Below are 13,769 nucleotides of genomic sequence, written 5' to 3' on the forward strand. Positions count from 1 at the left end.
TATCAAGAGAGGGAACAGGAGATCTGTTCAGTAAAGCGGAGCGAACAGATTCATATTCAGAACGTAGCTTCATAAGAAACTGATCACGTCGGTTAGTTGCATGAAGAGTCTGAATAGTTGAAAGAGCGTCAACAGGAACATCCGCGGTAACCAAATCAGCATATTCATGCCAAAGAGTCAGAAAGGCTGAGTAGTAGTCCTGGATAGAAAGACTACCCTGTTGAAACATGGCAATCGCATGTTCTAACTGAAAGCGACGAGCATCATTGTCCTGATGATAAACCCTCTTCAAGTAAGCCCACATAGATTGAGCGGAGCGATGGGGTCGCAAGTTTGTGACAATATGGGGCTCCACTGAACCAAGAAGCCAAGACATGATGCGTGCATCAAGCACAGCCCATGACGGAGAAGACCCAACATCCTGAGATTTTTCAGAAGTGGAGGGTTTGGCAACATCCGTGCCATCAATATGACCCCAAAGGTCTTTGCCCTTGAGAAAAAATTCAAACTGAAATGCCCATGTAGAATAATTGTTACCCGTAAACTTGATACACACGTGTAGAATCCATAGAAAAAAAAAATTAGAGCCAACCCGTGAAGAAAGAAACCCACGTGAAGGAGGAAAAAAAAATTAATTAATTAATTTTATTTATTTATTTATTTTTTACTTGAGCTGCCCAAAACTCTCAACAAGTGAAGAATTACTGCATAACACGTGAACTTTCAACCCACGAAGAATTATTGCTCAACACATGAAGACCAAAGAAAAAAATAAATAAATGTGCCGAAATCACCCACTCCAGGAAGAAACGCCCAAACAAAAAATATTTGGAGAAAGAAGGAAATACCCAGAGTTCAAATAGAGGATGCTGAAAAACACCGAGAGAAACCGAGAGGAGAGGAAAAAAATACACTGACAGGGCCGAGAGAACGAAGTCAACAAGATGATGGTGCCGATAATCTGCAGAACCTGTCGAGATGATGATGCCGAGAGGGACAAATCAGTATGCCATGAACCACGAAGCCAACTCATAGAGTGCCGAAAGACACAGAACAGAACCAGGAACAAAACAGAGCAGCGTGGTCGAAAATTTTTGTAAGAAAAAAAAATTCTGTAGGATCACACTACTAAGATAGACCGAAACACAAGAAAAAATTTTAAGAAAGCTCTGATACCATGACAATTTCTTGGTCCAAATCATCCCTGGCCTTGAGATTTTCCTTTATTATATAAACTATGCCACCGAAAACTATACAATACACAAGAGTCAACTATATACAACAAACGGCACCTAACATTCCTCCGTAATTCTCTTGCCTAATACGGTGCCTAATATTCCTTGTTGACAGCTTCAACATGAGAAGCACTCCAATACTTTGAATCTTTCAGAATGCTGACCTACGAGAATGCATGTGGTGCCTTGCACGTTATAACACGTAGTACTACTTCAACTACAAAATGATATCCATCTGTATATATTGAGCAGGGTCTAACCAGCCACCATTAGCTAATGTAATAGCAGCAGAAGGTAAAAATGATGAGCATGTCTTCCTTCAGAGGTTATAGCAAGGTTGAGGCCGCGGCTGAGCAGGCAAGGCTTGAAGTTCGCCGGAAGACCCGAAAGAGAGTCACTGTCATAAGCATATCAACCATCATTCTGGTTTGTGTTATAGTTGCTGCTGTGCTTGGCACTTCTCAGAGTTACGGTGGAAATTCCAAAAGGGTTGGTGCTAATTCTCAGTTTCACTCTACTGTAAAAGCCGTTTGTGACATTACTTTGTACCCAAGTACTTGTTTCGATAGCCTTGCTCCTTTAGCTAAGTCAAAAGACATGCAACTTGAGGAAGTCTTCAAGTTGGCAACCCAAGTGGCCAAGACTGAATTGCAAAGGGCCTCTCAATACTTCTCGGAGCACAGCAGCTTCAAAGGTATAATTGAAGACATCATGACTGCGGTGGCTTTGGAAGATTGTCGCCAACTTTTGAGCCTGGCATTGGATCATTTGGATAGCACCTTGTCCTCGTCCTCGGGTACTACTTCTTTCTCCTTGCTTGAAGCAGCCGATGATCTCAAAACCTGGCTTTGTTCTCCTGGCACTTACCTGACGTGCAAAGATGGGTTTGAGAATGCAAATCCAACATTAAAGATCAACATTGTGAATTGGCTGAAGAATTCTACTGAACTAACAAGCAACAGCCTTGCCATTATATCATGGATTTCAAAAGTACAGAGCTCTTTGAAGCTTAGGCGGCTAATGAGTTTCCCAGAACACCATCAACTTCCAGAGTGTCTAAATCGGCCTAGAGATAGGTAGCTACTTCAAAGTTCTGATCAATTGAAGAAGGCCCAAATTGTTGTAGCCAAAGATGGCTTTGGCCAGTACAGAAATATAACTGCCGCTCTGAAAGCTGTTCCAGATAGAAGTGGCAAGAGGTTTGTGATCCATGTGAAGAAAGGGATATATTATGAGAATGTAAGGGTCGATAAGACTAAGTGGAATGTTGTGATGATTGGTGATGGAATGAATGCAACAATTGTATCTGGTCACCTCAATTTTGTGGATGGGACTCCAACATATTCTACAACAACATTTACTGTATTTGGCAAGGGATTCATTGCTAGAGATATGGGGTTCCAAAACACTCCTGGTGCAATCAAGCACCAGGCAGTGGCCTTGATGTCAAACTCGGATCAATCCGTCTTCTACCGGTGTCTCATCAATGCATTTCAAGACACGCTCTATGCCCACGCCAACCGGCAGTTCTACCGTGAATGCAACATCACTGGGACAGTTGATTTCATCTTTGGGAACTCGGCAGTGGTATTGCAGAACTGCAACATACTGCCTAGAGTGCCCTTACCTGGCCAGAAGAACACCATCACAGCACAAGGCAAGTTCGACCCAAATCAGAAATCTGGAATCTCAATCCAAAATTGCACCATTTTGCCATATGGGGACTTGAGTTTGGTCCAAACATACCTTGGACGGCCTTGGAAGAACCCCTCAACAACAGTGTATGTAGGTAACCTTATGGGGAGTTTTATCGACCCCAGTGGATGGTTGCCATGGACAGGCACATCAGCTCCAGACACCATATTTTACAGTGAGTTTCAAAATTTTGGCCCTGGATCTTTGACAAAAGATAGAGTTAAATGGCAGGGGGTGGAGAACATTACACGCAAACAAGGCAGCAAATTTACAGTAAGTTCATTCATCCAAGGGAACCGATGGATATCAGATGCAGGTGTTCCCTACAAATCTGGCCTCTGACCATGGTGCATTTCATAAGTATAGCAGCAATGGTGATGCATTTGTTTTCTATTGTAATTGTAATTTTTTTTTAATGATATTTATTGATATGGATTGAATGAATTGCACACAATTCATATAGAGTTTACATGAGATTTAATGCTATATTACTTCACAAAAATAGAGATCCATGCCCCTTTTGGCAGCCCATCAAAGTAAAGAATACATTAACAGAATTGAAACTACCTACCAATGCATATCTGATCATCTTGCATGAAATTCTGACAACTCAACAGTCCGTCCTTTGTTGCATTGGAAGTCTTTTTCCTAGGACCAATGTTACCTGCTCTGCTCCTAATGCTGGACAAGGATTAAAAAATAACATATGCTTATCTGTAAAGACGAATTCAGTGAAAGTTCTCATACAACGGACACTGATTTGATATGAATGTCAAATATAATTAAAATGTACTAGCCTAACATACTATAGTTCAAGTCTGTGTTCCTTCAAAATGAAAAAATAAAAAATATATGAGAGAAGAGAGGAAATAAAAAGACCGCAAAACTCAATAAAAGTTGGGGCTCAGTCCAAAAGTTTGTGTTCTGGTTTGTAGTACCAACACTACCATTGATTCCTAAAATCCTATTCGAAGGAGACTGGCCATTTTGGATGCGTTCAGTAACTCGATCATGGCTGTAAAATGTTATGAGTGGAGACAAAATGGTGAACGGTGAGTCATGCACCGTTTGCTCCTTTGGCATACTAGGCACCCCGGCACCGTTTCTCTCTTTGTTTTATTAGGCACCCACCCCTTGGTTTCTGCAGCAGATTGCTGCACCGTAAGTGGCCTGCTCTCTTATAAATAGGAGAGTTTAAATGTGCAGAATGGTGTAGAGTGTGGGAGAGAAAGAAGAGAAAAACAGAGTGGGTGAGCAGAGAGAGTTTACAAGAGAGATTTTTGTAAAAAAAATAATTTCATAGTGAATTACAGCAGCAGTGGACGTAGGCAATTGCCGAACCACGTTAAATTTCGTCCCTCTTTTATTTAGAATCATCTCTGTCTCTGAACAGCTCCCAACAACTGGTATCAGAGCTCTGGTTAGAGCTATCTGAAAATTCAAGTTATTCAAAATCAATTTTTAACAACTCCAAGGTGTTCCTAGCGTCAAGACGAATCCGTTGCCGCAAACAGAATAAAAAATGGAGGTCGGACGAGCCCACACGCGCCCCTAGAAGATCGACGCATCCATCTGCTGCAACCCACGCGCCCCACACACTCCAGGGGTTGAAGACGTGTCATCAACACGCTCCCACGCACCCCCACCCGCTCCAGAGGTTGAAGATGCGTGACAGACATGCGCCCCCACGCGCCCTACAGAAGATCAGCGCGTGAACTACACGCGCCTCACTCTCCCCCACTCGCACACAGTGCTGTAGCGCGTATAATACACGCGCCTCACTCTCCCCTACGCACACACAGTGCTGTAGCGCGTGTAATACATGCGCCCACTTGCCGCCCACTCGCACTGTGCAGCGCGTGCATCATACGCACCAGACAGATCAGAACCGTCCGTTTTTCAGATCTTTTTTGGGCTAGATCTAAGCCATTCGGAGTTCGATTTCAACGATCAAATAGTGCTTTCCAACTATTTGGATCATTCCAGACTCATCCGTACAGTTGAAATTTTGAGATTCGCCATCAGTACATTAGATCTGAACCATCCACGTGTTGCAGATCATTTTAGACTAGATCACGCCAGTTCCATCGCGAGGATCAAATAGTGCTGACAAACTATTTGGATCATTCCGGACTCGTTTCCTGTTAATTAGAGTGTTTCGGACGCAACGGTGATCTTTGTTTGTTTAAATTTGAACTCATTTGTAAAGTTATGGCTGGAGAAGAAGCTAAAGGTGTTGGTATCGAGAAATTTGACGGTACAGATTTTGTCTACTGGAGAATGCAGATAGAGGATTATCTCTATGGGAAGAAACTACATCTTCCACTCCTAAGAAGAAAGTTAGATGACATAAGCAATAAAGATTGGAGTTTTCTTGATAGACAAGTGTTGGGAGTCATTCGACTAACACTGTCAAGATTAGTTGCACACAATGTGGGAAAGGAAAAGACCACAGCGGATTTGATGAAAGCTCTATCAGACATGTACGAGCAGCCATCAGTCAATAACAAAATGCATTTGATGTACAAGCTATTCTACTTGAGAATGGCAGAAGGAACTCCAGTTATTCAGCATCTGAATGAGTTTAACACCATCATCAATCAATTAGCTTCAGTGGGGATTGAATTTGATGATAAAGTACGAGCACTGATTGCTCTAGCTCAATTGCCAAAAAGCTGGGAGGTCATGAGAACAGCTGTTAGCAATTCTTATGGCAAAACAAAGATGAAGTATCAAGATATCCAGGACCATATTCTTAGTGAGGAAGTTCGCAAAAGAGATACAGGAGAAGCATCAACTTCCAGTTCTGCCTTAAACCTCGAGACGAGAGGTAGAGGAGCTAGTAGAAGTTCAAATTGGGGCAGGTCAAAGTCCCAAAGAGGCAGAAGTAAATCTAGGTCTGAAAAACAAGTATAGTGCTGGAATTGTGGCAAGATTGGCCACTTCAAAAATAATTGCAACGAAGCAAAGAAGAAGAATGAGCATGACTCTGCTAATGCCACAACAGAAGATCTCCGAGATGCCTTACTCCTTTCAGTCGACAACCAAATTGAATCTTGGGTGTTAGATTCAGGAGCCTCATTCCACACTACAGCACACCGAGAAATCATGCAGAATTATGTCACTGGTGATTTTGGGAATGTGTACTTAGCAGATGGTGAAGCGTTGGAAATTGAAGACATAAGAGATGTACCAATCAATCTGCCCAATGGAAGTACATGATTGCTACAGAAGGTGCGACATGTTCCCAAACTCATGAGGAACCTGATTTCTGCATGACAACTTGATGCTGATGGGCATTCGGTACTATTTACCGGTGGCACGTGAAAGATAACAAAAGGAGCTATGGTAGTAGCTCGAGGCACAAAAATAGGTACTCTATACATGACTTCAAGTATTAGAAATACTGTTGCAATTGCTGACGCAAATGCCAACCTATGGCATCAAAGGCTTAGTCACATGAGTGAGAAAGGAATGAAAATACTATTATCCAAGGGGAAGTTACCAAAGTTGGAATCAACTGATTTCGACATGTGTGAAGGTTGCATTTTTGGGAAGCAGAAAAAAGTTAGTTTTCTAAAAAATGGCAGAACTCCAAAGTCTACAAAGTTGGAGTTGGTGCACACAGATTTGTGGGGGCCATCCCCAGTTTCTTCTCTTGGAGGATCGCGGTACTATGTTTCCTTTATTGATGACTCAAGCAGGAAAGTATGGGTTTATTTTTTGAAAAATAAATCTGACACATTTGATACTTTCAAGAAGTGGAGAGCCATGGTTGAAAATGAAACAGGCTTAAAGTTAAAATGTCTAAGGTCAGACAATGGAGGAGAGTACATCGACGGAGGGTTCAAAGAATTCTGTGCTGCAAATGGGATTAGATTTCAGAAGACTATTCCCAGGACACCGCAGTAGAATGGCGTAGCTGAACGCATGAGCAGAACTCTCAATGAACGTGCCAGAAGCATGAGGCTGAATTCAGGATTGCCTGAATGTTTTTAGGCTGATGCAGTTAACACTGCAGCCTATTTGATTAACCGGGGACCTTCATTTCTCTTAAAATTTGATCTACCAGAGGAAGTCTGGAGCGGAAAGAAGGTAAATCTTTCACATCTGAAATTTTTTAGCTGTTTATCATATGTTCACATAGATTCTACTGATCGTAACAAGTTAGAAGCCAAATCTAGAAAATATTTTTTCATCGGTTATAGTGATGAAGAATTTGGCTATCGATTTTGGGATGATAAAAATTACAAAATCATCAGAAGTAGAAATGTGATATTTAATGAGCAGATTCTGTACAAAACTAAGTCACAAGCTGAACCTGAGAACAGCCAAAGAAACCTGAGGTTGTTGATTTTAATGTTACTCGAGTCAATACTGATCAGAACGAGGATCAAGAAAATGATGATACACAGATCGAACAACGTACACCACTCACTGTTATTCGAAGATCTTCAAGGACAATCAGGCCACCACAGCGGTTCTCACCATCTCTACACTACATCTTGCTAACAGATAGTGGTGAACCGGAAAGTTATGATGAAGCTCTACGAATAGAAGATTCGATCAAGTGGGAGAAAGCCATGCAAGATGAGATGGAGTCACTAATGTCAAATCAGACATGGGAGCTAACTAAGCTTCCAAAAAGCAAGAAGGCTTTGCACAATAAATGGGTGTACAGAATTAAGGAAGAGCACAATGGTAGCAAGCGCTACAAAGCCAGAATGGTCATGAAGGGATTTCAACAAAAGGAAAGTGTCGACTACACACACATTTTCTCTCCAGTTATAAAATTGACAACGATCAGGCTAGTGTTGGCAATTGTGGCTGCAGAGAATCTACATCTTGAGCAGTTAGATGTGAAGACTGTATTTCTTCATGGTGATTTGGAGGAAGACATCTATATGCACCAGCCATAAGGATTCTCAGTGAAGGGAAAAGAGAATCTAGTTTGCAAACTGAAGAAGAGCTTGTATGGCCTAAAACAAGCTCCACGACAATGGTACCGGAAGTTTGACAACTTCATGTGCAGTAATGGATTTACAAGACTGCAAGCTGACCATTGTTGATATATGAAGAACTTTGACAACTCTTATATTATCCTACTGTTGTATGTGGATGATATGCTCATTGCAGGGTCAAGCATCGAGGAGATCAATGAACTGAAGAAGCAGTTATCAAAGCAGTTTGAGATGAAGGATTTGGGTGCTGCAAAACAAATCCTTGGTATGAGAATTATTAGAGACAGGTCTAATGATACTCTCAAACTCTCGCAGGAGGAGTATGTAAAGAAGGTGCTCAGAAGGTTTAACATGGACAAGACGAAACCAGTGAGCACACCCTTAGCTAGTCACTTTCGACTAACTAAGGATCAGTCGCCAAAGACGGAGGAAGAGCAAGAATGCATGAACAGATACCCTATGCATCTGCTATTGGTAGTCTTATGTACGCCATGGTCTGTACAACGCCAGATATTGCACAAGTAGTGGAAGCTGTGAGCAGGTACATGAGTAATCCAGGAAAGCAGCATTGGGAAGCAGTCAAGTGGATTTTAAGATATCTACAAGGCTCTTCAGATACATCACTATGCTTTACAAAAGCAGGTTTAAAACTACAGGGATATGTAGATGCTGATTTAGCAGGTGACGTTGACAACAGAAAAAGTACTACTGGATTTGTGTATACGCTGGGTGGTACAGCTGTATCGTGGGTTTCTAAGTTACAGAAGATTGTTGCTCTCTCAACTACAGAAGCGGAATATGTTGCTATAACTGAAGCAGGGAAGGAAATGGTTTGGTTGCAATCATTCTTGGAGGAATTGGGAAAGAAGAATGAAAAAGGTATTCTGCACAGTGATAGTCAGAGTGCTATTTTTCTTGTAAAGAATCCAGCCTTTCATTCCAGAACAAAACACATACAGTTGTGATACCATTTTATCCGATTTCTTCTCGATAGTGGACAGCTGATACTTGAGAAGATTTGAGGAGCAGAGAACCCAACAGACATGTTCACAAAAGTAGTTACTGCTGACAAACTGAAGCTGTGTGTAGCTTCAGTTGGCCTCCGTACTTAAAGGACTTGAAGTTGCTGTAATGGTTGCTATGAAAATATGTAGACTCATTTGTCTCCAAGTGGGAGATTGTTATGAGTGGAGACAAAATGGTGAACGGTGAGTCATGCACCGTTTGCTCCTTTGGCATACTAGGCACCCTAGTACCGTTTCTCTATTTGTTTTATTAGGCACTCACCCCTTGGTTTCTGCAGCAGATTGCTGCACCGTAAGTGACCTACTCTCCTATAAATAGGAGAGCTTAAATGTGCAGAATGGTGTAGAGTGTGGGAGAGAAAGAAGAGAAAAATAGAGTGAGTGAGCAGAGAGAGTTTACAAGAGAGATTTTTGTAAAAAAATAATTTCATAGTGAAATTACAGCAGCGGTGGATGTAGGCAATTGCCGAACCACATTAAATTTCATCATTCTTTTATTTAGAATCATCTCTATCTCCGAACAACTCCCAACATAAAATGCTATGGAAATTGATATTCTTTATATACCATCCATAGCCGTTCGTGTTGTGGACATGTCATAAAGAAAAAGATGCATTTGGTTACTCAAATTTTAGGCTACATAATGAATTAAATATGGTTGAGTTACGTGTTATTTCCGACTTGGTTTTGTTATCAATAAATTAATGACAGACGATAGAGCCAAACCACACTGAGAATAGAACCATTCTGTCAAAATCGAAGCTGGCTTTCAAAGTCATGGACCACCTTGGCTTTTGAAAGGAAAAGTCAAAGACGCCTCACAAAATTGGCGAATAAACTCTTCTCTCTCTCTCTCTCTCTCAAACACACACAAACAATTTCATATAATAGAACAATTATTATAAATGTTTTAAGAATGCAAATCTATATATGTTTCTCTCTTTTGGGTTCAAACGAATTTTACATTCGATTTTCTTGTAATCTGGGATATAGATATAACATGCTCAAACCCTCTCAAATTTTATCTACCGCTTAATGTGCCGGTGAAAACAGTTTTATTGGACACCCTTTCACGTCCTTTTAGTTCCATCTTATTCACTTTAGGTAAGTTTCGTAAATATGTTTATGCCGCAGCAACGCCAGCAAAAAACGCCAGGGGACTGGAGCAGGGAGACGCAGAGTAATCAAGTGGCTTCAGTGCTCCAGATGCACACTTATCTTTGTAATCATCCCTTTTAATGTGTTTGTCACGGCACTCGGAACTGCAAAATGCCTTTTCCCCCCTGCAAAAGGTCCATAAATGTTATCTGTGAGAACTTCATGTATGGTGAATTGAGAAGGTGCTGAAGTATTATCCCCAAAAAAAATCTACAGTTCCAATCAGAAATCAAAGGCCCCAAGAGAATCAAGACCACATACAGAAGCAAACAAGAGTAAATGTCTCCAATAAATAGAGGGGCAAAGGAGAAAAGGACTGCCAAGTTGTGAACCTTATAAGAACCAAGTGGTGCTTTTGCAATTACTCATCTGAAGTCCCACCTAATTAAATCTAGGGACAAAAGATGGTCAAGCCACAATCATTCTGTAACTAGTCTCTTAGAAATACCAAAGATTTGAAACGATGTAAACTCATGCTGCAGGTACAATAAAAGAGAATCCGCTTGATAACCCAGCAAAAAGATGTGATAAATATGAATCCCAATCCGGTGACAAGTGTTGGACGTTAAAAAGAAACATGCAAAACATTAATCCATCACTTGGTTGCCAAGAATATCCTTAATGGTTCTTCTTCCCCCATGGGGGTGGTGAATGGTTATGATAATATTCAATTCCAGTGAGTCTTGCGAGAATATTGTCTCTCGTGCAGTTGACTGTGATAGATCATGCAACTTGATAATGTGAATTAAGGAAACAGCAGTCATCCTAAACATATGAATTTCATCTTCAAATGCTATAATAATTCACACCTGGTGAGATTAAGAAGAATTTATATAATTTCAACAAACAGTGAGATTTCTATTGTTCAAGCAAATGACAAGAGAAACCAGCTCCTTCTAACCTTGACTGCATTGTTTGTGAGAAAACATGTGTACTCCAGAAGCCATTTGGACAAACCCTAACTTAATTATTTCTGCTAAGAATTCACTTGGTCCTGCTTCTCAAAGAAATTAACCCTTGACATAAGCTTGTCACAGTATCATCAAATATCACCACATCTCGCTTGTATCAAGACTTTTTATTTATTAACATATTTTATAGCAGCATCACAGCCTTGGGAACTGCAGAAGCTACATCAATCCAAAACCCATAAACTCCATGTTCATTTTGATTTCCCAGATGAAGAGAAGGACATTTAGAACAAACCATTCTGCTGATCTAGTGACATGTGTTCAATAATGCATAAGAAATAAAACGAATCAATAACAGCACTCTGTCTATCTGCAGGGGACTGCCATGCATTTGGAACCTAAGCTCCAAAACAAGGTTCATGGACCAAATTGCTGACTCTCTGGTTTGCTAATATATTTACTTGTAGAAAGAATTCATTTGGAGAAGTTTCAGAGTGACTAGGCTGTATGAGGGGTCAAACTTTTCTAACTATATGGAAGCAATACACGTTCAATTAAATACATCATGAGTCAAACAGCTCTAGGACGAATTATCACAGGCAGAAAGGTTTCTGTTTCTAATATGCACCTTTTGATCAGCCTATTAACAAGGATCTCAAAATTTCACAAAACCTGGAATGGCCTGTACTCAAAGATAGGACTTCAAAGGTAAACCAAAACTTATTCCAATTCAGACCCTCCATTTCATTTCAAAAGCTAAATTAAAACGCATATACCAAGTACCGGTCGACAAATTCACTTGTCAATCATCACTAGAGTAATATCTAACTGTATTTATTTCATTTAAGAAGGACTGCGAAACCAAAAGAACAAGTAAATCCACAAAGACTGCCATTTTCTTTGAATCTTCTAAACTTCAATCGCGTAAAACCCATCCGAACATTAATTTCCACATAATACAATATTAACAGAAAACCAAACAAGAACCATGTTCCAAAATTACTCATGCTCAATCCACTGAGTTAAACAATTAAAATAGTTCAAGGAACTAACTTTTCAACCAAATCAGGCTCCAACTCACACGTCATAGATCATTAGCTATTCCAGCGAAACCAGAAGTATCAAAATAAACAATATAAAGGACAATGAACTCTACGTTTTCTTTACCTGTACATGAAAATGTCCAGCCCATGAAGCTGCTTCTCGCAAAGATAGCAAGTATTAAGAAAATCAGCAGTCCAAAACTCCCTACTTACTTTACCAACATTCACAGCGGAAGCAGAGGACACTCTTGCGGCACAACCATTCGTCCCATATGCATCACCGCACCAATCACCGACAACCCCATCAAGCTTATCATCGAAATACACGCGTTTCTCAACCACGTTGCTCCCCAAATGCGAAATCACGCAAGTGTAGCTCTCAGACATCTCATCCACGTCCTCATCCATCTCTTCATCATTCAGTGGACCTCTAAAGTTAGCAGCTGCCTTCGCAGACGAGACGATTGGGATCGGTGTCGATCTCGGCGACACCACCGCTAAATTCTCAGGAGTTTTGTAGCTCAAATCGGTCATGGCAGCCACTATGCCAAGCCCAACCACGCCATCCTGGAAATTTCTAGGAGATTTGGAGGGATTCAGAGACTTATCGACGGAAAATGATTCTGACAGGGTGGTGAAAAGGGAAAGACTGATGGTGGGTCTCTTTTTTCCTGGGAAATTCTCCATGTTCCGGGAAAATTAACAACTGGGTATCACCAAGAACCCAACTCTTTGCTCAGAAAACCCGAGTTAAAAGAAATTTCTGCTAAAGAAAAGAAAGAGTTCTAGAGGTCTGAGTCTTCTCACGGCTAGGAAACATTGAGGTATAGAACAGATATCATCAGAAAGAGAGAAACTTTAGCTCAATTAGAGGAGCGATGCAGAGGCAAGTACAGTACAGATTATCCTTTTTTTTCCTAAATTGAGAGAGAGAGAGAGAGAACCATTTCAGCCCTCCTCTGGTCTCCAACGCCTGTGGCTTCTGAGAATATAAATAGACAGTTTCCTGTCATAAAATTGCTTCATAAAAGAGAATGTTTGGTTTTTTTTTTTTTTTTAATAATTTAATATAATTTTAAATAATATATTAAATCTATTTTTATAATAAATATAATTTTATAATTTAAAATATATATATATTTTTTTTTTAACATCTGTTTTGATTCTCGTTTTAATTAATGCAACCTGTAACATCCTTTGCATAACAATTACATAACGTGGCAGACAGACATATATTAATTATAACAAAAAAAAAAAACCTTAAAATTAAAAAGTCAGGTAACATCTGTATTGTTTCTTGTTTCATGACCGTTACATCATCACCACTTTTCTTTTTTCTTTCCTTTATAAAAGATGAAATTTTACTGGTTAACAAATCTTACAACACCTCAACAAAACAATAGACTGAATACGTGTTGAAATTTCTTCTAAACCTATAGAATCCTCTTAAAGAGATAATATTTTTCGAGTAAGAATATGAACAGTTTGATTAGCTTTTTTTCTTATATGGACAACGGACCAAATAGTAAAAGAATTAAACAAAATTATGACATCCTCAACTAACCATCTTGTCTATGACCAATCCTTATTTTTCATTGAAAAATTATTCACTACTTGTAGGACGTCTCCCTCCAATATCAATGATCATAATTTTGATTGTGGCATCGTCACACTTCAATTACCCTAACTCATTTCTTTGGTCTCAAAGATTAGTTTTTGGTGTTTCTTTCAAGCTCTTGAT

At 40.0% G+C, this 13,769-nt stretch overlaps 1 protein-coding gene and 1 pseudogene across 1 annotated transcript; one reads left to right on the forward strand and one right to left on the reverse strand.

Moving 5' to 3' along the window:
- The first annotated feature begins 1,544 nt into the window (after positions 1 to 1,544).
- On the forward strand, positions 1,545 to 3,304 carry LOC122298373 (annotated as a pseudogene).
- Positions 3,305 to 9,794: 6,490 nt separating this feature from the next.
- On the reverse strand, positions 9,795 to 13,014 carry LOC122299499 (FCS-Like Zinc finger 14-like). The gene is made up of 2 exons (XM_043109845.1): positions 12,153 to 13,014; positions 9,795 to 10,199 (listed from the first exon to the last, which is right to left on the reverse strand). The coding sequence occupies exons 1-2, from the start codon at positions 12,713 to 12,715 to the stop codon at positions 10,040 to 10,042; spliced, it is 723 nt and encodes a 240-aa protein (XP_042965779.1). The 5' UTR covers positions 12,716 to 13,014; the 3' UTR covers positions 9,795 to 10,039.
- Positions 13,015 to 13,769: the final 755 nt, after the last annotated feature.

Source organism: Carya illinoinensis, chromosome 16 (genome assembly GCF_018687715.1).
Source record: "Carya illinoinensis cultivar Pawnee chromosome 16, C.illinoinensisPawnee_v1, whole genome shotgun sequence".
Taxonomy (NCBI): domain Eukaryota; kingdom Viridiplantae; phylum Streptophyta; class Magnoliopsida; order Fagales; family Juglandaceae; genus Carya; species Carya illinoinensis.